Source organism: Pongo abelii, chromosome 9 (genome assembly GCF_028885655.2).
Source record: "Pongo abelii isolate AG06213 chromosome 9, NHGRI_mPonAbe1-v2.0_pri, whole genome shotgun sequence".
Lineage (NCBI taxonomy): Eukaryota > Metazoa > Chordata > Mammalia > Primates > Hominidae > Pongo > Pongo abelii.
Window position 1 is genome coordinate 70,333,689 of NC_071994.2, and position 25,133 is coordinate 70,358,821.

At 37.7% G+C, this 25,133-nt stretch overlaps 1 protein-coding gene across 4 annotated transcripts in view; it reads right to left on the minus strand.

Moving 5' to 3' along the window:
- NLRP14 (NLR family pyrin domain containing 14) overlaps positions 1-25,133 on the minus strand; it is a 107,057-nt gene that overhangs the window by 28,877 nt on the left and 53,047 nt on the right. For 3 of the 4 annotated variants that reach the window (XM_054524751.1, XM_054524752.1, XM_024255739.2), the window contains exons 1-5: positions 24,753-25,058; positions 8,494-8,800; positions 7,581-7,649; positions 3,392-4,988; positions 544-708 (exon numbers count right to left, since the gene is read on the minus strand). In XM_054524751.1, the coding sequence (XP_054380726.1) occupies positions 544-708; positions 3,392-4,988; positions 7,581-7,649; positions 8,494-8,779 (2,117 nt within the window). In that variant the 5' untranslated portion in view covers positions 8,780-8,800; positions 24,753-25,058. Of the gene's footprint in view, positions 1-543; positions 709-3,391; positions 4,989-7,580; positions 7,650-8,493; positions 8,801-24,752; positions 25,059-25,133 lie in introns of those variants that run through there. The other variant, XM_054524747.2, reaches the window with a different exon arrangement.

Genomic DNA, 25,133 nt, shown 5'->3' on the forward strand with positions numbered 1-25,133 from the left:
TCATTGCATTCCAGCCTGGGCAACAGAGTAAGATCCTGTCTCAAGAAAAAAAAAAAGGTACAAGGGAACTTTCTGAGATAAATGAAAATATTTTCTATCTTGTTTTGGGTGTGTTGGTTATAAAGATGTTTACACTTGTCAGAACTCAACAAACTGAACATTATTTGTGGACTTTGTTAAATGCAAATTTTTCCTCAATAGAAAAAAATTTAAGAAGATAGTAAGTTCCAGAATATGTCCTTGAAAGTGCATTGGTGACCTGCCTAGAATGTTTTAGCTCTGTGCTCTTCATTTAGAAGGTTCCTAATCAAGCCTGAAAAACCCATGTGAACAGCTACTATGCCCTGTGGAATCAATCACTCTGAGAACAAGTTAGTAATGATCCCATGTCCCCAGAGGATTCCATTGTTCCTGTTTGAGTATTTTACACAATGGATTATAAGTATTTGTTTAGCATTGGCTTCCCCTAACGAGTATGAGTGGAGGATGGGACACAGAAAGAAATTAGAATAACTCCATTAAATTTTCTCATACCAGACTTACAGTAGCTTTTGCAGTTTACAGTTTGGATGCCTTAGTTCATGGTGCAGGATATTCATTGCTGATTTATCAAGGTTGCTATGGCACAGGTCCAATTGTCTCAAGTGTTCATTTGTATGAAGCACAGAACAGAGATCTTGCCAACAGTGAGTAATGCGATCACCGTCCCTTTGCATAAATAATTGAGAAAAGAAAAACAATGCTGATTTTATTTCAGCCTAGCCAACTCTCAGAGGATAGTATTGGGGTAAAAGTAAGTGTACTTTGGAAAGGCAAGAGCATCCAGTGCAGCTCCACCATGGGCACAGTCCACCAGGAAGTCTTCCTCTGGGCACTCCAGAGGCCTTATTTGTCCAAAAGCTCTCCCATTTCCCATCCACTCCCTTCAACACATACAAAATAAAAACCAGAGAAGCTTTACTTTAGAGGAAGCAACTCAGGAGGGATAAGAGAGAAGTATTCAAATACTTGAAGAGCAAATATCAAAAAGAAAAATAAAATTTGGTCACAAAGAATATGATTAGGATTAGTAGGTAGACATTAGGTGTAAAGTGGTATAGATTAAAAACCACAGGCCTGAGCCCCAGGTCTACCACTTACTAGCCATATTATTTTAAGAGAGTTGCATCAGTTCTATAACTTGCAAATTTTCATCATCTATAAAATGGAAATATTGTCTCCTTTCACAAAGTTGTGGAAATTTAATAGTGCATTTTAAAGGGTACACAAAAGCACACTGTAAACTTTAAATGCTTTATGATTTAATTATTAGGAATATTATCAATAAACTCATGAACAAATAAAGGGTAATAAAACAGGGGACAACCTTGTGCTTATAAGGTCGACAATGGAGCAGCTCTGAGTCCCAATTCAACACTGCCACTCACTGAACTTAGTTATTCTGGAAAATTTACTAACCTATGTGAGCCTCAGCTTCATCATCTTGATAAATGAAGATAATAGTATCTATTTTTTAGGATTACTGTGAAGATTCAATAAGGCAGTATGTAGAAAATGCTTAGCAAATGTCTCATTCTATAAGTGTTCCTGTAATCAGTAACTGTTATATACATATATATGTATATATTAAATATAATATATATAAAACATGTAAAAGTCTAGTGTGTTGCCTTATATATAATAGCTAGTCAATAAATATTCATTCCCATATCTTAAATTGGAATGAATGACAGTTCATAGTGATGGTCTATATCACTTGAGGTCTTAAATTTATAAAAACAAGATAATAAATTATTCATTCAAGAATTCAAGTGTTTCCTCTGTGTGAACACTAGATAAAATGGTGAACCATACAGAGCTCCTGCTCTCACAAAGCTTACAATGTAGTTATATTATAGAAGAGACTGAGGTCACCTACAGTTTTTCTTTTAAAACACTGGGTTCTCTGGCTCCTTATTTTAGCAACAATGCCAACTCTAGTACTATGTAACTACAACATAGATAAGGAAAGCTAGCAGGAGAACTGGCAATCTAGTGGCCAGAATACTGTTCTAGCATTTACTATTAGGCATAAAAGATGTTTTAATGCCCTGTTAAATCACATCTTCTTTAAATAGAACTCTGAAGTCAGAATTAAGAAAATTGACTGAAGATTACTCACAATTTTCCAAGGTGGGTAAAGGTCATAGCAGCAGGGCCCACAATTTCTACTCCCACAGTTTGCAAATAAATGAAATGTATGCTCTTATAAGAAAGGAGTGATTCTGCAATTGTATATAATGGTACTGAAACAGCTTGGATAAAGTTAGCAAACCAAGAAATTACAATCAGATGTGTGACCTCAGTCAAGTTATATGCCTTCTTGGTACCACAATTTTGTCCTAAGCAAAATGGAAATAATAGCACCTACCTAATAAGACTATCAGAAGACTAAAGGAGATCAAGGACTTAGAAGACTGTCAGGTTATGTGATAAGCACTCAGCCACTTAACTATTATTTGATGTGTGCTTGAATCAAGAAATTTTCTAGGTATATGTCTCTGAGTTTTGTAATCTTAAAAATAGAGATGGTTGCCAACATTAAATTGGATATTATGTTAAATATCCAGTTCACTATACAACTATATAGTACATAAGAAGTCCTCAATTAATTTTATATACATCTGGGAATGAATTCCATAGTTCAATTCTTTCCTCAGATTTAGATGGGTAGTCAGAAAAGGCAAATTGAGAAAGGAGGTAGAATAGAATAATGTACGTAAAACACTTAAGGTTCATTTCTTTTTTCAAAAATATTTATTTGGCACCTACTATTTCTTACTAACCTCCAGTGTCTCCAGATAGGCATTAAAGGGCTGAGACCCTTCACAAACTACAAAACAAAGGCCAACCAATGTCTGGGCAATAGAGAAAGCGAGCTAGGTCAGTAGAGTACACAGGAATATAATACAGAGAGATAACCTATGTTTACCAGGTTCAGCAGAAAATTTCTGGTCCCTTATTTTGGAGGACATTATCTTTAGAAATTAAATATACTTATTATCATGGATGCAAGTTTGTGCCATGCTACATTCCTCCTTGAAGACTGAAGTGCTCATTCCCCCTGAGTTGTTGGGATTGTCAACAATTGAGAGTCCTCAGCCCAGTCCCTCTCTTGGTATTGCCTTCAGGCCAAAAAAGCCATCTCAGGAAAGTTTTTGCCCACTCCTCACCAGTAGCCATGATTGGTCAATAAGGGGTTTAAATGCTTAGCCTCCCTGCCTCAAGATGGGACAACTCCCAAGGGTTATCTCAGCTCTGGGACCTCAGCTAAACTCCTCCTCCCTCTGACAAAATCTACTTCTTCTCTCCCTTACAGGGCACTTCCAGGGAATGGCCCTAACACACTTACCAAGTGTTAGTCGGGAGGCTTGTTTTTAATATCTTCTTCTCAAATACCCCAGTTACAGACAGCCTGATGGTCCGCAAACACCGGCAGTGCTTAAGGCAGAAAGAAGATACAAGCAAATGTATTTTCTCACAAATATTAACGGCAACCTTTGGGAAATATCTCATTGCCTGGCTTATAAATGCTTTATCTTGAGTCTCATACAGATAGTGAAACAACTCCAGAAATCCCAGCTGTGATGGAGAATAGTCACTGTTTCCTAATACTTCCATACACTGAAGTAACTTTGATTTTATCTTCAGTGACATTTTACAGTTAAAAGTCCTCTCCAGTTGTTTTACTCGATCTTCATTCAAAAGGCCAAACAAAAAGCACTTCATCTGTGTCAACTGGGGGTCTTTATAACTTGTGCTTTGAAGTAACGACTTCAAATCTTCAAAAGGCTGGCAGGAAGGGTTCCAAGCTTCCCAATTGCCTTTCAACATATAGAACATAGCTGCAAAAAACTCCTGAACATGAAGGTGGGTGAACACATAGCAGTTTTCATACTCTGCGTCCTTTTTAATAATATTGCTGTCCATAAAACTTGAGACATCAGATTTAGTTAACCCAAGCCTTCTGAGATTTTCTCTGTAAAACACATAAGTCATAGTCCATATTCCTTTGGCAGCGACTTGGCACAGTCTTCTCAGCTGGGCTTGGTTGGGTAGACTAAGAGAGCGTCCATCTACTGGTGTGAACAAGCTAGAAATATAGCAGGTAAACAGAGCCGTGGTTGTTTGGCAGGTCAATGTGACATCCCCACCCTTCTCCATTTGCTGCTTCAGACAAGTACAAGTGGCCCAGCACACTAGGGGGACTTGGCACATGCTAAACAGCATCTCGTTGCTTTTTAGTGAACTGAATACTTTCATGGCCCACCTCTTATCTTCAAAAAACTGGTAAATATACTCCTCTCTTGCATCCTCAGACATTCCTAGTAGCTCTACATAACGGTGATTCTTCAACAACTGCTTTAGTCTCTTAGAAGTTGTGAGTCTTGTTGTCACCAATAAGGATGCCTCAGGGAGCATCACTTTCCTCAGCAAACTACTCATGAGGAAGGACACTGGGTGTTCTTGGGTCCAGTCTTCACACAGTGCAAACTCAGGTTCTTCAAAGGCAAAGTTCAGTTCATCAAAACCGTCAATAATAAACAAGAGGCTACTTGGCTGGGATATGATTTCTTCAATGGGGCCTTCTGTGCTGGGCCAGTCCTTTGATATCAATTGAGAAAAGCTTCTCTCTTTCAGCTGGTTAATTTCTCTCCCGTTGAGATAAAAAACATACTTAAACCTCTGCTGGTAGAGATTGCCCTCTGCCCAATCTAACATTGCCTTTCTCACCAAGGTTGTTTTCCCAACTCCAGCAGCTCCCTGAAGCACCACGACCTGCGGCTGTTCACCGGTTTTGACATCCACATCAAACAAGTGTTCCAACAGTTTTCTATCTTTCTCCGCAATTCCATGATGGAAATCTTCAGGCTTCCCAGCCAAAGACTTCTTGTCCCAAGTGATGCAAAATTTTTCCTTTATTCTAATTCTGTATTCTGTTCCATCACCTAAGTCAGAATGGCAAAGGTAAAAAAACAAAAACAAAGACACATGATCAAAACAAATTCTATGAAATGTAATGTCAAGAATACCGAACTTGGAGTTAGGACCAAGAAAGAACATAGGCTGAAATCAGAGCTGGTTTTGATTTTTTAAAAATAATATAAATCAAATAAAAATATTCCTATAGATTTAAAACCTGTATTAGATACTGTAAGAAAAACCAGAATTGATGATGCAAAAAAATTTGTGATGGGAAATAAAAACTGGATTCACTTTAGACATATTTTTTCTTCTTTGTACTTTTCCTTCTACATAGAAAAAAGATGATAGATGTGGAGAACAGAGCTGTCATCCAGATTAAAAAAAAAAAGAACAGAGGCAACCATTAACAATAGGGAAGACGCCAAGACACACCTGAATCAACAGATCAAAATAATTTACTTTGTACAAGTAAAAAGTTAATAGAAATAAACATTGAATCGTAGCTTAAATAATATTTTGAAAAAAAGAAAAACATCCTAAGTGAAATAGAATGAAAATATAATTCATCTTTACTTGTTTAAGTCTGATCCCTCCTTTAGATCTCTATTAAAAGGATAGGATCTCAGGGGAGAACTCTCTGAACCTCATTGCTAGACTACTTCCCCTTTTTATATATTCTCAAAACAGTATATTTTTCATTCGCAGTACATGTCACTAGCTATAATTACTTTATTTTTAAAATAAATGATGCACTTGGCTAGGGGCTTCATCATTGCATGTTCAGTGTCTAACACATTTCCTTGCACATAAGTGTCAAATATATTTGTGCAATAAAAAAAATGAGAGAATACAATGATATAATTGAGTACTTTACAACTTTTGAATAAGGTATAACTATAGGTTCTAATATCCCCCCAAATAATAACCAAAAAAGATATGAAGTTTCTGGGAATTATGTACAATATGAGCCTCTCCTGGAAAAAAGATAAACAAACTTTATGTATCTGAAAACCTATACCATATACACCAATATATTAATATTGGTTATTTCTGAATAGTAGGATTGGGGATGGGGAGTAGGAAGAATGAGAAACTCACTTTATGTAATTTTAAAATATTTGAATCTTTTTTAAAAAATAGCTCATTTTGCTTATGTGAAGTTTAAAAACAAAGATAAAACATAAACAAATGATAACTAAAAAATCCCAAAAAGTGAAAATAATGATTGGCCAGGCAGGGAGAAGAAAAACACTATTTACCTAAAACTAAAACCTACCACGAAACTATAGTAATTCAAACAGCGTGATGTTGGTACACTCACAGAGAAAATAATCAGTAAATCATTGCTGTACTTCTTATTTTCTATTTTGTACTTACAGTATTTTCCAAAGTTCCTATAATAAATAGTTTACTTTTATCACAATTTTCAAATAATAATTTGAAGACATTTATTAGCTGTGTGCAATTATCTACACATAAGAGGGAAATAGCCATTAGGTTTGAAATAATAATAAAACAAAAATTATTAGCCATGAGTTTTTTTCTCATACCACAAAGATATACTTCTTTATATTGAATCAGAAATTAAGGTCACAGTGGGATGTCATATTCAAGGTCATTTAATGTAACAAGCAATTTTTCTATTTTAGTGCTTGGGATGAAGTAAGTTTTCAATTATTTCTTGAATGAAATAATGTGGCTTGTTAGAATGTGGCTGGGTTAAGAATAAAAGTTTCTCACTTGATCTAATTTTCTTTCTACTGTAATTCCATTTATATAAATTGGAATTAAATTATGTAGAATTCAAAACAAAGTGGGGAAATGGTGTTAATAAACCAGTGGTCTGACATCCCCAACCTTTTGGGCACCAGGGGCCAGTTTCGTGGAAGACAATTTTTCCATGGATGTAGGAGGCAGGGGTGGCAGGGCAGGGAGGGGAGATGATTTCAGGATGATTCAATTGCATTACATTTATCATCAGATTCTCATAAGGAGCATACAACCTAAATCCCTTGAATGCACAATTCACAATAGGGTTTGTGCTCCTATGAGACTAAAGCAGCTGCTAATCTGACAGGAGGCGGAGCTCAGGTGGTAAAGTCGTGTGGCCTACCGCTCATCTCCTGCTATGCGACCTGATTCCCGAGGGGCCGCCAACCAGTAGGGGTCCGTGGCTCTGGGGACCCCTGTGTTAACTCTGACTGAGAAGACCTGGTTCTAGAAATCAGTTTTTATATGAACCAGTTGGTCACCACTCCTAGAATTTAATTACAGCACCATCTTTAAAGAAAGTAGATGTGATAAACTGAAAGTTTCCTCCCAACTCAGTGACTTTTAGTACATAAAATATAAACATTAATATACCTTTGTGCATCAGCCCTTCTTTTAGCAGGCATTCTAAACACTGTTCTCTTGAGGACCTGAATTAACAAGGCCCTGATTGTGACTTTGGCCAGAGAGTGTTTTGCCGATCCTTTTTGGGTGACATTCAGGGAACAGGTGGGGTATCAGAAGAAGTTAACAAGATTTGAACAAAAGTCCTCGGGAGATAAATCGCCATCTTGTATTAAAACTTTGAATGCCTCCCAAATCTGATGAAAGGCCTAACTACTCACCCAGCACTGCCTCCTGATCTTGTGTCTCTCCAGCCTTGGCATCATCTGGTCCTATATTCTGGGCCGACCCTGCAACAGGTTCCAATAGGATCATGATATTTAATGAAAACGAAGTGAGCTTTCATGATGGCTAGAACAGAGGCCAGCATTCTCATCAGTGGTCCAATTCTATGACTATCTGGGTTTAAGAAAACTAGAGCTGCCAGAGCCTCAGAGTCCATAAGCTTAGCTGAGAGAAAAAACAATGTGATACAGACAACACTGAAGTAGGAGACCTCTTGCCATGGCCCCCACCCTGTAGCTCCAGGGCAAATAGTGTAGTGTATAAGCCTCAGTTTCCTTGTCTATACTGACTTCACTAGGATATGGAGAGGTGCAAAGGAGATAATGGATATGAATATTATATATATATACACTTTTTTTATATATATATAACTCTAAAGCCTTGTATATGAGTACGGAATTCTAGAGGTCTATAATATTTCATACCTGAGAATGACTAAAAATACTGGCTTGGATTATGTCCAATAATAATTTTCAGCCCATTCCTCATATTTCAGCAAATATGTTAAATCATATTTGATTCCTCAAAATGTTGCCTAACTTATAACTTGTAGTTTAGGTGAAGGCACTTTATGGGACAATTCCTATCACTCAATTCCTTTGATCATTTCAACTGGTACAAGATGGATGAATTCCCCCCAATTAAGGAACAGGCTGAGTAACAGTACTCAAAACGCTTCTGCCTTTCCTTCCTCAAATAATTCAACGAGCTCCCCATGCACAAGACCACCATGGAGCTTATGTCCCCCAACATGGTTTAATCCCTAAATCCCTCTTACAGAAACATTCCACTGGGCTCCAGGAAACACTTCCTTCCTGCCTAGCCCGATTTGGCCCTAGCATCACTCACAGTTGATCTCTTCTTTTGCTCTCTCACACAGATCCTTCAGGTTCATCTTGCCAAAGATTTTGAGAGACACACTCCAGGCTTTCTCTCCTGGATAATATTTCTTCATCAAATTGGCCAGGTCCTCCCGCCTGGCCTTCTTCACTTCAGTCCAGGGTGTCAGGCCATGCTCAGGTTCCATGGTCTCCTTTAGGAATAACTTGAATGTATTTAATTCCTCTTTGTTTAGTTCCTCCAAATACAATAGCAGCCCAAAATCAGGAAAGAAGGATGATGATGAATCTGCCATCTTGTCCAAATATTCAGGCCTCTGTGGGAGGAAAAAAAATAACCAAAAGCACATGGAATAAAATGGGACACATGAAAAAGACAGATTTGAAAATGAAATACTTATATAAATTTAACAAACATTTGAAGAAACCCACTGTATTAGGCTCGGTACTGACCTAGTGTCCTCTGTAATATATCTTCTTTCACAAAGCATTCCTCTGATATAGACCACTGTACTGTATATTTATTCCATCTTCTTACAATCTATTCCCAGTCCTACCACTTATGAGCCATATAAATAAAGGTAATTCCTCTCTTTGAACCTCAACTTACTCTTCTGCTAAGTGGGGATAGCAGAGCCAACCTCTAATTTTAGTATGGATCAAATAAGGTAGGGTTCATATATCACCTGGCACAGAACTGGCTCCTCCTAAGTATTGCTAACTGTCCGTCCTCATCCCTTCTATCCTCCAACAACATCTAATATACATCTCAACCTATAAAACATTGTTATTGCACCCCTGCCAACACATTATTACTCAACAAACACATGCAATTAGAATATGCCACCATCTACCTCTTCTTGTCATGTCATTTCTGGTCATAAATCCATACATTATTACTGAGGGTCTTTCATAGTACACAAGCTCCCTTCGTGCACTTTCCCCAACACCACAGTTATTCTGGGTGAGTTCAGTGTTAAAGCGCATCAAAAACAGCCTCATCTCACGTCTTTGACATCAACTCCCATGACCTTACTGTTCTCTGGCAGTTTACTCTAATGCTGTCACCCCAGGCTTTATCAATGACCACTCAAACTTTTAAATTGCAAACTCCCATAACCCATTTTTACTAATATCTTCCAGTTAATTGAGTGGTTTCATGCCCTTACTCGGTGACAGTTCTTCAAACATCATCAAATCCTTTTGAGCCCTGCATTTTCCCCTCATCAGCCATCTTAAGGGCCTTATTCAATTTCTTATTCAGCATGGGTACTCCAATTAATCACTTAATCCATACTCTCAAGCACCATCAAGTTTTCTTAATCTCTTTTGGTGAATTGCCTGAAGAGATAGAGCTAGTAAGTGGTGCAGCTGGAACTCAACTTAGATCTTTCACTAAAATTCCTGCCCTTTCCAGTCTTTCATAATGTCTCCCCCAATTCTTGCTAATATGATTGGAAAAAAAAAAGGATGGATGGGGGAAATAAAAGTATATAGAAGGGAGAGTTTTTCTTTTAAACAGAAGGTGAATTGTCTCAAAACATATAGTAAATCTGGATTTTATCCTACAGTAATTGGTGAGCTATCAGCTGTTTTAAGGTTGTTTAACTACATGGTAAAAATATTCTAGATTACAGATAAATCTGACAAAAACAAGTCCTATAGTAATTTTTTAAAAAGCATAAAGGAAAAGGTTTGAGGAACTTCAAAAAAGAACTCTGAAATTTCTCCAGGACATAGATAATATGGTAGGTGAGGGTAAGCAAGGCACAGAATGCATCTTCCACTTCCTGTCTAGAAATCTGCAGGTATCACTGCATGTGGGTCCATCTTTATCTTTGTCTTTCCTGTAACAAATGAGGGGAGCTCTCTTCCCTTTTCTATAGCTTATTTCTCTACCTGTGATCTAAATCTCATAAGCAATTGCTCCCGAAGGGATTTAATCCATTAGAAATCTATCTTCTTGATCTTCAACTTCTTCCTGTCCTCTAAGTCCTACTCATTAGCACTTAAATGTGCCCAAATCTAACTTAGTCTTTTACAAACATTCCCTTTACTCCAAATCCCCTTCATCTTCATAGTCAAACTTCTTCAATCTTCTATACTCTATCACCTATTATATTATACCTCCTCAATCCACTGCAATAGAACTTTTGCCACCACAATTCCACTGAAATAACTCATACCAATAACCTCCTTGTTACAAAACTCAAGGGGCATTTTGGGTTTCAATTTTCCCATCTGTAAGCAGGAATAGCAAGAGTACCTACCTCTGCAAGGATTAAAAAAGCTAATGCATGCACCTAACTTTAACAAGGTGCCATATGTTAATAACACTATTTTAACAATGCCTTACATCTTGATATTTACTTGCCTCTTTGCTGTCATAATTCCACACTTTTTTCATTTTCCTCCTCCTTTCTGGGTGTCCCTTTGAGCTGAGATCTATATGAGTCTGAATCCTATTAGCTTTCTACTATATGACATCTACAATTATAATAGAGTACAATATACTGTAGTCTCTTTCCCAAAGGTTTTATGCTGTTCTTGAAGGAATTTGTTGTTTTGTTTTGTCTTTTTACCTTTTTAGAAAGAGGAACACGTTTGGCACTGTTTCTCTTATAGGAAGGTATTCATTCATTCAAAAATGCCCTAAACTAAAATGGGAACCCATGGTCTATAAGGATTTTAATTTTCAAATTTACTGATGTAAATTTTTGCCTATAACAAAGCATATTTGTTCAAAATAATTAGCTCATATTAATAATGACTATATTTGTGAGGACCTAGTGTGTATAGGTTCTTCATAAAAATTTTCTCTAGACTTTAAAACAGACCTGAAAGTTTGATTTTATCCACATTTACAGATACGGAGTCTCAGAAATTAAGAACCTTGCCCAGGTCATAGAGTTGACAAATGGCCTATCATACTACAAAGCTCATTCTCTTTCTACTACATAGCATTGCCTTTTAATTTCACTTCATTTTCCCAGGCATTGGAAATTCAGAGTTATACAAAATCTGCGTGGCCATGCTCTGTGATAGCAGACCCTATGCTGAACACCAGACTAGAAGAGGAAGACCTCTAAATATAGCATGACTATCATCTGGGCCAGAATAGTTCTAGGAGGACACAAAGGGAGAAAGGACTCTTACCTAGAGAGGGTAGAGATATGGAGGTCTCAGGGAGGTAAGATTTGACCTAGGAAGCCAGGTGTTTCCACCCTTTTCATATAGTCCGGATTGATTTCCTTTCTTGGGTCGCTCTAATTAAATCTCCTATAGCAGTTTCCCAATCTCAGGAGTACTGACATTTTAGGCTGGATATTTCCTTGGGGGATACTATATGTGTGTTATATGATGTTGAGCAGCATTCATGGCTTCTACCTATTTGATGCCAATTAGAACCCTGGATCTTCTACAGTTGTGACAAACAAAAAATGTCTCTTGATATTGCCAAATGACCCCAGGGCAGCAAACTTCCCCCCACTTGAAAAAACTTCAAGAGTCTAACCTCTACTGCTAAATGTACAACTTCTTTTTTCTTGGAGATGGAGTCTCGCTCTGTCGCCCAGGCTGGAGTGTAGTGGTGGATCTCTGCTCACTGCAACCTCTGCCTTCCCTCCTGGGTTCAAGCAATTCTCATGGCTTAGCCACCCAAGTAACTTGGACTTCAGGTGCCTGCCACTATGCCTGGCTAATTTTATTTATTTATTTATTTATTTATTTTTGGATTTTTAGTAGAGACAGGGTTTCACCATGTTGGCCATGCTGGTCTCCAACTCCTGACCTCAAGTGATCTGCCCACCTAGGCCTCCCAAAGTGCTGGGATTACAGGTGACAGGCGTGAGCCATGGTGCCTGGCCTAAATGTACAACTTCTATCATGATAATTAAATCAAAGAAAAAGAGTAGATAGCCAAGAAAATACATTCTCATTAGATTTCAATATATTATAGAAGAGACACCATAATTGGGAGGAAAGAATTCAGGGTGGTTTATTAGGACAACTTGTAAACCATTTTGACAAGAATTAATTAGTATCCTCATAATAAATCCCAGATATAGTAAGTAGTACATCATTAATACTTCAAACCAGGGAGGAGAAAACAGCAAAGAATATTCATCACAACTTAGGAAAGAAGGGACTTACCAGTTTGGACACAATAAGGGAATTGACCAAGAACCACAAAGAATATTTGAAGATATATTGTTAACTATGCTGAAATTAAAACCTCTTGTCCTTAGAATTCAAACGCAAATGGTCAACCAAAAACAGAAAAATGTTTACAGGGAACATGGCAAATAAACAACTGAAGTGTAAATTAATAAAACCACTTTAAAACTGTTTGTATTAACTACTACAATTGGAGATGTCCACCCAGGACAATATTGTACTGTAATAATAAATATAAATGTAATATTCAGGAATAGAAAAATGTAATATTCAGGAATAGAAAAAGAACACTATGGAAAAACTAGTGAACTTCAAATTAAGTGCAACTTAATTGCCTTATTGTCTTCATTGTGACAAATATACCATAGTAATGCAAGCTATTAAAAATTGGGGAAATTGGGTGACAAGAAATTTCTCTTATTCTAAAAAATACTATTCTAAAATGGTTATTCCTTAAACTGGAAATATACATACACTATGACAGAGCAATTAAAGTTCTTAGAAAATATCCAATAGAAATATGTGTGTAGGTATACCAGGAGATATGCAATAACTACAGCAGCACTGCTTGTAATTCCTAAGCACTTGAAAAGATCCAAGAGTTCATCTATAGTAGAACCAATCAATGCATTGTGGTAAATTCATACAATGAAATCCTAAACAGCAAAGAAAACATATGATTGCAGCTATATGCCACTAGAATGAATCTCATAATTAGTGAAAGAAGCCAAATCAAACAAGATTATGAAGTAGCTATTATAAAAGTCAGTTTCCTAATACCTCTGTGGAGATGAGGTGGAGGGGGATGAAGGGGGCCTTAGGTCCTGGTAATGAATGTCCTATTCCTTGACCTGCTGATGTTTTACATGAGTGAACACTTGGTAATCATTTACCAAGCTGCATGTTTATGCTTAGTGCAGTCTTCTATGAGTTACAGTTCACACTAAAATATTGTCTCGAAAGGTTCATATCCCTAAAATGACATGATACAAATAGATCAGAATAGCAATAAAGCAAATTTATTGTGAATAGCCTATTCATAGAAGGGGAAAAAAAGCAAAAAGCAAATGGCTAACAAGTATTTCAGAAAATTTTCAAACTTAGGCAGATAGCACAACTAATGCAAACCAGGAAACAGCCCTTCTCAAAGATCAAAATGACAAAAATAAGCTTTAAAAAGCAGTACCATATAAAAGGAGTTAATATAAATGTTAATTGCTACACTCTTGAAAAACTGCATGTCTGCATGTCTACTGAGAATTTTACAAACATGCATGAGTTTTCAAACAGTATCTTCTTTGGGAAATCATCCACTGAAAAAAAAATCCTAAATACAGAAAAGAAAGTTTTGTGCATAAGGGTGTTTGTTTAGAATAGTAAATAATTGTCAATAAGGATTCAATTATAATAAATGTATAAAAATATAGCACACACTTGATTTTTAGTCATTAAAATGACCTCGTCATACAGCAAAACAGATGGCAGGTATATGAAGATTACAACTAAGCAAAGAAAACAAAACCTCTTCATAAAAAAACAAAACAAAATGTACTTAAAATAATTATCACAAATTGTCCAAACTCAAAACACAACAGAGTTTAGGACAATTTGTGACAATTATCTTTCATCAGAATACATTCCTTAAATAAGTGGAGAAATAAAAAGGTAAAAAGGCAATATCCGTTTGTCAAATTCCAAAAAGTTAAAGAAATGAATGCCTGCCATCTGTACTTGAATTTGGCGTGTTGGCAATAATTGCTAACTTGCATAGAGAGAGCAATTTTGGGTCACTGCTGGAGTAGAGGGAGTGGGGCTGCTAAAGCACTAAAGCACTATAGGCTAGAGGATGACCAACGCAGGGAGCAAGCATGTGCTACCTTACTAATATTTCTTGAACTTTGCTAGGGAGAAGTGGAGAGACAGATACTGATAACCTGGAGCACCAGTGAGAGCAGCTGTTGCACCTGCAAAGCAGTTTTCAGGCGGTTTGTTTCGTTTTCAGTAGGGAGAGGGGCTAGGAGGAGACTCAGAGTGAATGAAAGACGGCAGAACACAGGTGGCGGGAATAGCTTCAGACTGAAGGACAAACACCTGCTCCTGGTTAGAGAGGCGAGGGGCTTGCCTGCATTAGTCAAGGCTGGTGAAAGTGGGGCTATTCATACCGCTTTAATCCAGGAGATTCAAGAAGCGGGCACTGCACGCAGTGCCTGCCAAATTCAAGCACAGTTGGCAGGCATTCATTTATTTATCTCTTTGGAATTTGACAAATGGATACAGGCCACACTAGGTCTCCAGCCGAAGACTACTTGCAGGTGACCGTGGACTCGCACCCTCAAGGTCGCTTTTCCACCCTGGTCATGGCCGGCGCCATGCCCAAAACTGTCCCCCCCTGGGGTGTCCTGGCAGCTCATCCTCTTGGACCCTGAGTCCACATCCCTTTCATTTTCCACACAGAATATGGACGCTGGATGGACTCGCACAGAACCCAACTTCCCATCTTAGAGTGGACAAAGTACGCATCCAGAGGAGAGGAGAGTCATTCCATACCTCTGTCTCACCAGGCATCGGTGTCAAAGGGTAAAAGCGCCAAAAGCCAGGCCTCAGAAGGACAGGAAAGGATCAACAGGCACTTGCTGTTCCACCACAAAGGGTAACGCACTCTGGCCCTTAATGCCTCATCTCCCTCCTCCCCTGAGAGAAGAGCAAACCCGCTAAGAGGGCTGCGGGCCAGCGTGGGTGGTTGGACCCCACCGCCTGACCTAGCGAATCTCTCTTCCCATTGGCTGGAGGGGCCAAGGGAGCTCTGCTCCCACTCTCCGCCTCTATGCTCTTCCACTCATTTACCGCGGAAGATTCAGTGTTCAATATAGGATCCCCTAGGCTCAGCAAACCTGTGGGCGCACGTCCTTCCTCCTTGCTTTCCCAATGTGGGAAAGAGGAAGTCGGGGAATTGAACCCTAGCTTTGAAGGACCTTTCCCAGACTGGCTGACTCCCAGTAAGTAGTGTCCCTTTATTCGTCCATCTAAAATCCGTACGATTATTGAGCATCTTATTTGTGCCTGTCAGTTTTCTGGACCCTGTCTAGCAGTGAATAAAATATCCAGTCTTGCTCATCTAGCCCTTACCTCCATGGAGCTTACATTCTGTTGAAGGGGCACAGATAATGAATTGTAGTATACCAGGTGGTAGTCATTGCTGTGGAGAAAATCAGAGTGGGGCAAGGAATACAGCGCTGGGGGTGAAAAGTGGGGGATGGGTCCTATTTCTCTTTGAATAGCAAGAGAAGACACTGCTAAGGCGATATTTGTAGAATGTGAAAGTGTGAACAATGCAGATATCTGGGAGATGGAGCATTCCAGGAGGAAGAAATAGCAAGTGCAGAGACCCTCAGTTAAGAGCCTACTCGACATATTTAAGGAACATCTGAGTCAAATCGACCACAGTAGTCACCAAGGCTCTGTGTCGATTTATGGATAGTGCAATTTCATTCAAATCCCACATGACTAGAACTGCTCTAAGATGAATTCATGTCATTGGCCCCTGAAGACAGTCTTAGAAGCTAATAGATGCAGTAGCTTCAGGATTGAGAATTGCCTCTCAGATGAGAAACCTCTGGATCACATGAGTAAATGGATGCTCTGTTTGGATGGCTTCCTTTTTCTAAGGATTACCCATTTGAAACAAGTTTTCATATTCACATAGCAGCCAGATTTGGGTGATTTATCCTTATTTAAGATAGCATTTCTCCAGCTGGACTCTTCATGGAGAACTTTAAGCTTTATTGGCAAAGGAGGAGCCAGTATTCGTTGGCATTAAGAAAATGTACACTCTAGGCAACTGATACTAAAGACTCAGGCATGCTAGTTAGCAAGATGGGCCCAACAACCTCAATAACAGCCAGAAGTCAGAAGCTTAGATTATAAAGATTCATACAAAAACTACCTCAAAAGGATAACCAAGTGTAGGGTGAGAGAAAAGGTAAACTCTTTTTAGTTTCGTTCCAACATACTATATTAAATTGCTATAATGTGCTAATGTGCTGAATATTACATTCACGAGTATGTGCATCTTAAGAGAAACTATAAATTCTACGTTTGGTTTTGAAATTGTTTCTAACATGCACATAAAACCATGAAATAGAACATTTTTGCTGTCCCATGAAAGATATCCATATAAATATTCATACTGTTATTATCTTGTTCTATTTTTGTTTCGGAAAGATGTGTGCCCACAGGTTTGCTGAGCGCAAAGATCCTATATTGAACACTGTATCTTCGCGGTAAATGTGTGGAAGAGGATAGAGGCGTTTATATACAGACTTATATTTGGAAGTGTCTTATTTCTTCAGAGAGATCTTATAAGAAACCTGGACTTTTGAAGTTATTGCAATGCCTCATGAAAGTGATCTTTAATATCTAAAAGGTCAGCAAATATGAGTGATTGTAGTACTTGTTCATTTGTTGCTGTTAATATATTTTAAATGACATCTCTGTGTTGCAAAAAGGTAAAAATGCTTCTAGGATTTCTTTGTCAAATTGAAAGAACTTGTCACTTCGCTTGTCTACCACAAGCATAAAGGTAAAATAAAAGTGGTAGTATTCCATTTTTACTAAGAGTTTGAGAGACTTCCTTATAGGCCCCTAATTTCTTCCTGTCTGTACTTCCATCAGTCCCTCCTAATAAACAATACACATTGAACATATCAATTCTCTGGTATGTATCCTTTTACATTTTTTTCTTCATGCTGCATAATTAAATTAACAGTCACATACACAAATACAACAAGTAACAAAATTTGAATTACTCTTTTGTTTGTATTTTTACTCTCACCCAATAAATAATTTTACTTATTTATTTAGTGGCTGTTGATCTTTCCTTACTCCACACCTCCCCACCTAGAGAATGGATCCATAAAAGATAAAGATTTTTATTTATTTCATTCATTTTTTTTATTCTCAGCACCTAAAGCAGTGAATGAATCAATCAACAGCACCTCATTAATGAAAGAAGGGAGTAAAGTGAAAACAAGAATGGCAAGTTGAAGAAATAACAATTAGTCCAGAATGGCTAATATGGGATAAGGGAGCAAAATAATGGAATATGAATCAGAGAAATAGGGGGAAAATGAGAAAGGTAGGAAGAGAGATATCATGTAGGGCCCTATAGGTCACTGTAATTCCTTGGCTTTCAATCTGAGTAAACTAGGAAGCCAGCTGAGGGTTTTGGGCAAAGTGAATAATAGCTATTATGTTTTAAGAGAATCATCCTGGTTCTATATGAAGTATCCTGGAGTAGAGCAATGGCAGAAGCAAGCAGACCAGTTAAGAGGCTATTATAATAATCCAGATGAGAGAAAATGATGGCTAGGGCGAGGCCGGTAGCAGTCGTGGTGCTGAAAGTAGTCATATTCTGGGTATTTAAGATAGAACTGCAAGAATTTGCTGACAGAACAGATTGGGAGGTAAGACAAAAGAAAGGAGTCAAAGGCAAATCTAAGATACTGACTTGGGAATCTGGAAGAAAGAGATTGAGAAGATTGTTTAAAAAACCAAGTTTATGAGGTATTTCAGGAGTACATTTTTGGTAAATTTGGGATGCCTATTAAACATTGAAGTCAAATTGACAAGGAAGGAGTTTGGAGTTAGAATTCAAAGTCTGAGCAGTAGATATAAACTAGAAGTCACTAGCTTACAGGTGGAATTTAAAGCCATGGAAGATCATTCAAGGAGTGAGAATAGAACATTCAAAGACTGATCCCTGAGGAATCACTCTACTGTTTAGAAGGCACAGAGAGGGAACAGACCTGGGAGGCAGCAATAAAATTGTTTTCAAAAAAGCATGAAAAAGAACATCCAGAGAGGAAAACCTGAAGAGTGTGCTGTCTAAAATTCCAAGTGAAGAAAATGTTTCAAGGTAGAGAGATTAATTGTACCAAATGCTTGAAATCAATTGTGCCAAATTCTGCTGATAGAACGAGATGAGACTGAAAACTGACCATTGAATTTAGCAACATTGAGATCAACAGTTATTTTGAAAAGAGCAGTTTCAGTGAGACGGTAGGGTGAAAACCTAATTGAACTAAGGCCAAAAAAGACTGGAAGGAGAAAAAATTGAAGACAATGGACTACTTTCTAAGAAGTTTGGCTCAAAAGGAAGGACAGAAATGATACAGTAGCTGAGGGGGAAGTGGGCCTGCTATAGACTACATGTGTCCTCCCAAATTCATACGCTGAAACCTAATCCTCAATCTGATGATATTAGGAGGTGAAGACTTTGGGACATGATTAGGTTGTGAGGGCAGAGCCTTCATGAATGGAATTGGTGTCCTTATAAAAGAGGTTCCAGAAAGCTCCCTGGTCCCTTCTGCCATGTGAGGACTCCACAAGAAGACAGCCATAAATGAACCAGGAAGTGGCCCTCACTAAACTGAATCTGTTGGTGCCTTGATCTTGAACTTCCAACCCCTAGAACTGTGAGCAATAAGTTTCTGTTGTTGTCAACCATCTAGTTTACGGTATTTTGTTATAACAGCCCACGCTAACTAAAACAGGGCCCCAGAAAATTTTATTGTTTTGTTTTGCAGAAATGACAGCATACTTGATGATGGGAAGGATATAGTATAGAGGGAAAAATTGACATTGCAAGGGAGGGGAATTACTGGAGTTAGGTGCATGTGGCATGTGAGCAAGAATGGATGGAAACTAGTGACTACATGAACAGGCTTCTAGCTAAAAAGGGGCACTGATGCAGGTAGGTGTGTGAATGCATTGTGTGGATGGGCAAGGGTATGGAAGTTCTCTTTGCTTATTTTCTCAGAGCAATTAAAAACACATTCATCAGTTGAGGATGAAGATGGCAAAACTCATAATCAGTTTTGTAAATGATCTATGGACACAAAATATACTATCAATTCTAGGGTTATAAGGTTTCTATATATACCTTTGAAATTCAGATTATTATACTATTCAATCCGTGCATGGCTTTATTTTATTGTATCGTAGTTCTAATTCTAAAACACAAATATTGAATTTTCCCACAGAACTGTATTTTTTTAATCAAGTACTCAAATTTATGCATTTTTGCTCCATGTATTTAGCAGGTTTGATGGCATTATACTTCTTCATAAGTTGTACCTGTTATCAAAATATAAGGCCAATCTCTTTCTTTAGTTCTTAAATTAACCTTCAATTATTTGACATTTTTGCTCATTTGCCTGGTATCTTTTTATACTCACCTCACAGATGTTTCTAGAAAACAGCATATGGTTGGATTTTGTTACTTGAGTGACTCTGAGAGTTTCTTTCTATTGAAAAATTCAGTCCATTCACTTTTAGCATAATGACTAATAATTTATTGCATTCTTTATACATGTAACTTTTGGTTTATTATTTATTTTATATCTTGGCTTTCTCTGTTTCCTTGTCCATAATTTTTTGTGGGGTATTTCTGGTTTTGGTTTATTTGTTTGGAGTACTTTCTTGAATTGTGAACTCAGGGGACATCTGAGTGATACAGGTTCTGAATTCTTGAAAATCCTTAAACATTTATTTCACTACATTAGGGAGAGATGGTATTTTGGCTGATGTATTGAAGCCCCTTTATCCTACTAGTCTATACTGCTATTGAACAATTTTTTAGCTTCCAACATTACAAAAGAGAAGTCCAATGTCATTTTTATTTTTAGATAACTTACCCTTTCTACCTAAAAGCTTTTCTCTTTACCCTTACAGTACAGAAATTATACCTTTTTATGTCTAGTGTATCTTTATTCACTAATCCAGACTGAAATGTAGTGAGTTATTTGGTCTACATTCATGCCTTCTCAAAAATTTTCAACACAAAGACATTTTCTATTATTCTGTTAGTCATTTGTTTCTTCACTTTTATAAACTCCTGTTTCTTTCTTTCTTTCTTTCTAGAACTTTTGTGTCTACATGTTAAGTCTTACAGATCTACTATTTAAGCCTATCATCTTTTTTTCACGATTTCCATCTCTATCTTTTTCCTCTTCTATGCTTTCAGGTATTTCTTTAACCAAATCATATAGGATACCTTTTGATTCAAAAAGTGACCATTTTTTCTCCTCCAATTCAATTGCTAACATGCTTAATTAGAAAAAAATACAGACTTTTTTCACATTTTACTCACATATTTTTCCCATTAAAATGTACAAATGTTCTAAGCTTATTAGAGATATTTATAAAAATACAGGTAACATAGACTTGTATGCATGCACACACACACACTCATGAAAGATTTGTGACAGATATGGACACAAAGCAGCAGGGGTAAGAAAGGAGGTCCACAATACCCACACAGATTCCAGAGACCTCTCTCAGTCACAAGGTTGTGCTTTATGGCCAGCAAGTGAACTACTAAGATACTCTGATTTCAGAGAAGGCACAGCTCATTCAAGTAGGGGTCTTTTATACTACTCCTGTCATGTAGCTGAAACCAGGCTATGGGACCAGGTTCAACAGCAGAAACCAAGATAGCATAACAGAAACCAGATGCAAACCTTTCATCAATAAATTTTCTATAAGCAATATTGGCAAGCTGTTACAGATTTCCCTCTTGGTATTTTTTGGAAAATTACATTAGCACAAAACTGCATTAATTCCTATGTAGTATATTCTATTCTGGTTTGGCCAAGGATCAAAACCGTGGCTCCAACCTGGAAATACTTGTAGGATTTCAATACACCATTTGAGAGTTACAATGAAATTATACACTGTGGATTAGTATTTTTCATCAGGCTTGGAAAATTCTAAATCATTATTTCTTCACATATTGATCCTTGCTCATTTTATCTTTTCTGAGACTCTAATTTTGTATGTTAGATCTTTTCATTGTGTTTCATGTTTCTGATATAGTTTGGATATTTGTCCCCACAAAAATCTCCTGTTGAAATGTAATCCCTAACAGTGGAGGTGGGGCCTGGTGGGTGGTATTTGGGTCATGGGGGTGTGTCCCTCATGGCTTGGTAATGTCCTTGTGATAGTAAGTTCTCATGATATCTGGTTAAGTGTGAGGAACCTCCCTCCCTACTCTCTCTCTCTCTTGCTCCTTCTCCCACCATGTGAGACATGCCCATAGCCCCTTCACCTTCCATCATGATTGTAAGCTTCTTGAAGCCTCCCCAAAAGCCAAGCAGATGCAAGCACCGTACTTCCTGTAAAGCTTGCAGAACTGTGAGATTAAACCTGTTTTCTTTATAAATTATCCAGTCTCAAGATGGCCTAATATAATTTCTTATGTTCTTTTCTGTGCTTTCTTCTCTGTACTTTAGCTTGGAGATTTTTTTATATAAATAAAATATATTCATATAAATATAAATAAATATATTTTATATAATAAATTTTTATATATTTATACTTATATATTTTTATGTGTAAAAATAGATTTATACATATATAAAACAAAAATTTTATAGTACAAATGTTTTTATATAAAAGTTTTTATATAAAAAATTTCCAAGCTAAGCATATGATATATATTATATATTTATATATGTAATATAATTAAAATTATATATTTAAAATTTTATTTTATAAAATATATACTTTATAAATCTTAAAATACCTATTTTAAGATTTTATATATATAAAATTAAAATTTAAACATATATTTAAAATTTTATATGTGTATATAAAATGGTTATCTTCTCATTCAGGTATTTGTATTCTTTCCTCTTCTTCTCTGGTGGATCTGATCTGCTGTCATACACATCTATTACATTCTCAATTTTATTTTTATTCATAAAATTTTAATTTGATTTTCAATTAAAATTCCTGATCTTGTCAACTCTTCGCCATTACTGAACATATTAATCACAATTATGTTTAAATATATATTTGTTAGCTCAATAATTTAGTCATCCATGAATTTGTTTCTATTGTCTTTCTTTCTGTCCTTATAATTTTTGGTTGAATTATCAGACATTGTATATGAAACACTGTAGAAGTTCTGAATTATAATATTTCTCCTGAGAGAGTTCCTCTCATAGGCAGATAGAGAGGGAGCAGATAATAACAATCCAGTCAGGTATGGAGCTGACTCAAAGTTGAATTGCAGCTACATCTCTATTTATTGCCAGTTTGCTTCTGTTCTTATTCTTTTGCTCTCCAGGAATTCTAGTTGGGTATCTCTTCCTTGGTGGGTTTTGAACTATAATCTTTATCTCCTCCGATCTGTGATGAGACTTCTGAAAATTTTCTGTGCACTTCAACAGCTTTTTTCTTATCTTCTTTCCCTGTTCATCTTAAGAATTCTGCTAATGTTTGAAGAGAAAACCACCAAGTTTTAGGTTGGCTGCTTAAAGATTCCCTTTTCATCAGGATCTTGGCCCCTAAATTCCTTGTTGTCTTGTCAGACTTGACTCCAATTTTTGTTCTTAGTTATGTGACATTGACCAAAATTATGGAAAATTCTATGCCTTCAAGCCACAGTCCTATTCTTAGATTCTTCAATTATTTGCTATGAAGAATCTGCAACATCTTGGACTAGGAACTTGGGCTGTCCCTCTCTTCCCATGCAAGGCAGTTTCTTCACTCCTCCCCTGGGTACATCTCTAGGCATCTGGTGATTGCTCCCAGGACCCCCATCAAAGCTGGTGCTTTGGGTCTCTGCACATTCAAGCCAGGGAGGGTCCATGACCAATAATTTTCAAAATGTAGCTTCCAGAGTCATAAAAAATGCAGATGCTCATTGTGTGGTGGACAGAGGCAGATAGGCTCTAGGCCGCCCACCCCTGCTAAACCCCAAACTGTAACTGGGTAGAATTCATTCCTAAAAGTCTTGTGTACGCTATACTTGGTGCTCTTTGTTATTCATATTGGCCTCTGCCCTTTAGCAGGTATATTTCTTCAGATACACATTTTGTTTCTCTGAAAACTGGATCCTCTTAGCTTTTTTTTTTCTTTTAATTTCGGTTAGTTCATTGAGGTTCAGGTAATATTCTCAGGTTGGAAGCAGTGTGGCAGAACAGACCACTTCCAGTGTTCCTTCTTACTTGCCAATGTCTCTGCATTCAGTAATTCAACTATCAATTGCGGCTATTTAAATGCATTGCTTTTTAATGTATTTAAATAGCCGCAATTGATAGTTGAATTACTGAATGCAGAGACAGAGTTAATGGGTGCAGCGCACCAACATAGCACATGTATACATATGTAACAAACCTGACCTGGACGTTGTGCACATGTACCCTAAAACTTAAAGTATAATAAAAAATAAATAAATACATTGCAATTTACAGGTGAAAATACTTATGGGTGAGAGGTTAAACAACTTGCTTAACACCACCTAGTGGATAACAATGATTGACAGCTTTTAACGTCTGTTCCGTCAGACAACAAAGCCCACATTTTTAAAATGCTATGCTATACTCTCTGAATGTTCAAACCAGGGAAAGTCCACGACCAGTAATTTTCAAAATGTGGTCTCCAGAGTCATAAAAAATGCAAGAGCTTATTGTGTGGTGAACTCAAGCAGATAGGCGCTGGGCCACCCACCCCTGCTAAACACCAAACTGTAAATATATAGTTCACAGACTACTTCCTATGTGCCAGGGGCTGGTTTAAGCATTTTAACTACACTAACTCATTTCAATCTAACAAGTCTGTTAGTTACTATTATTATTGGCTATCAATATTACGCCTATTAAGGTGATGCTTAAAGGTTAGGTAATCCAGCCAAGATCTCGTAAGTGGTGTTGCCAGATTTGAATCCAAGGAGTCCCTTGCTTTTAATGACTATCCTACCAAAAGTTCCTTGCCTAATAAAATGTTTGAATATTACTGATCCAGCCCAAGTTTGAGGGACAGGGCCCAAAGATGCGAAAATATTTTCCTAATATAACACACTCAGCTAAATAATAGAACAAGCTCTTGCAACTCTCTGTGGTCCCAGGACACTGAGGAGGGGCTCCTCTCATGGCTTCATTTCAGCTCCACTGTGCGTTTCCCTTCTCTGCCTGGAGTCTCCAGAGGAGCCTGGGATTTGGCAAGAAGGCGGGAGGGAGGAAAGCCTCACTGGACCAGGAACTAAGAGGGTCTCTGGCAACAATAGGATGGAATTTGAAAACCTCTAACCTCCAGTTTAGAGCGATGCTAGTTAGTGCCAGGGCTAGTGAGGTGCCCATTCCGCCAAGGCGCGGGACAGCGAGAACAACCACGCCTTGCCAACCAAAGGCGACCTGACAGCGTTTCCTCGGGGTCGTCGCGGCGGTGAGGGTCACAGAATTCTCTGAAGCCAGTAGCTCCGTTTCCAGCCACGCCCCCTTTCCCGGGGCCCTAAAAGCTTCGGGAGTTCTATTCCATTAATACCGGTGCGTCCTCGCCTTGTGCCCCGAGCGCCCGCAGCTCCCGCCCGCGCGGGAATGCCAGCGGCCAAAGGTCGGGAGGCGCGGAATCTTTCTGGCCAATCAGGAGTCACGTTTGTCCGCGCTCTCTCTTCCCGCCCCGCCCCTCCCG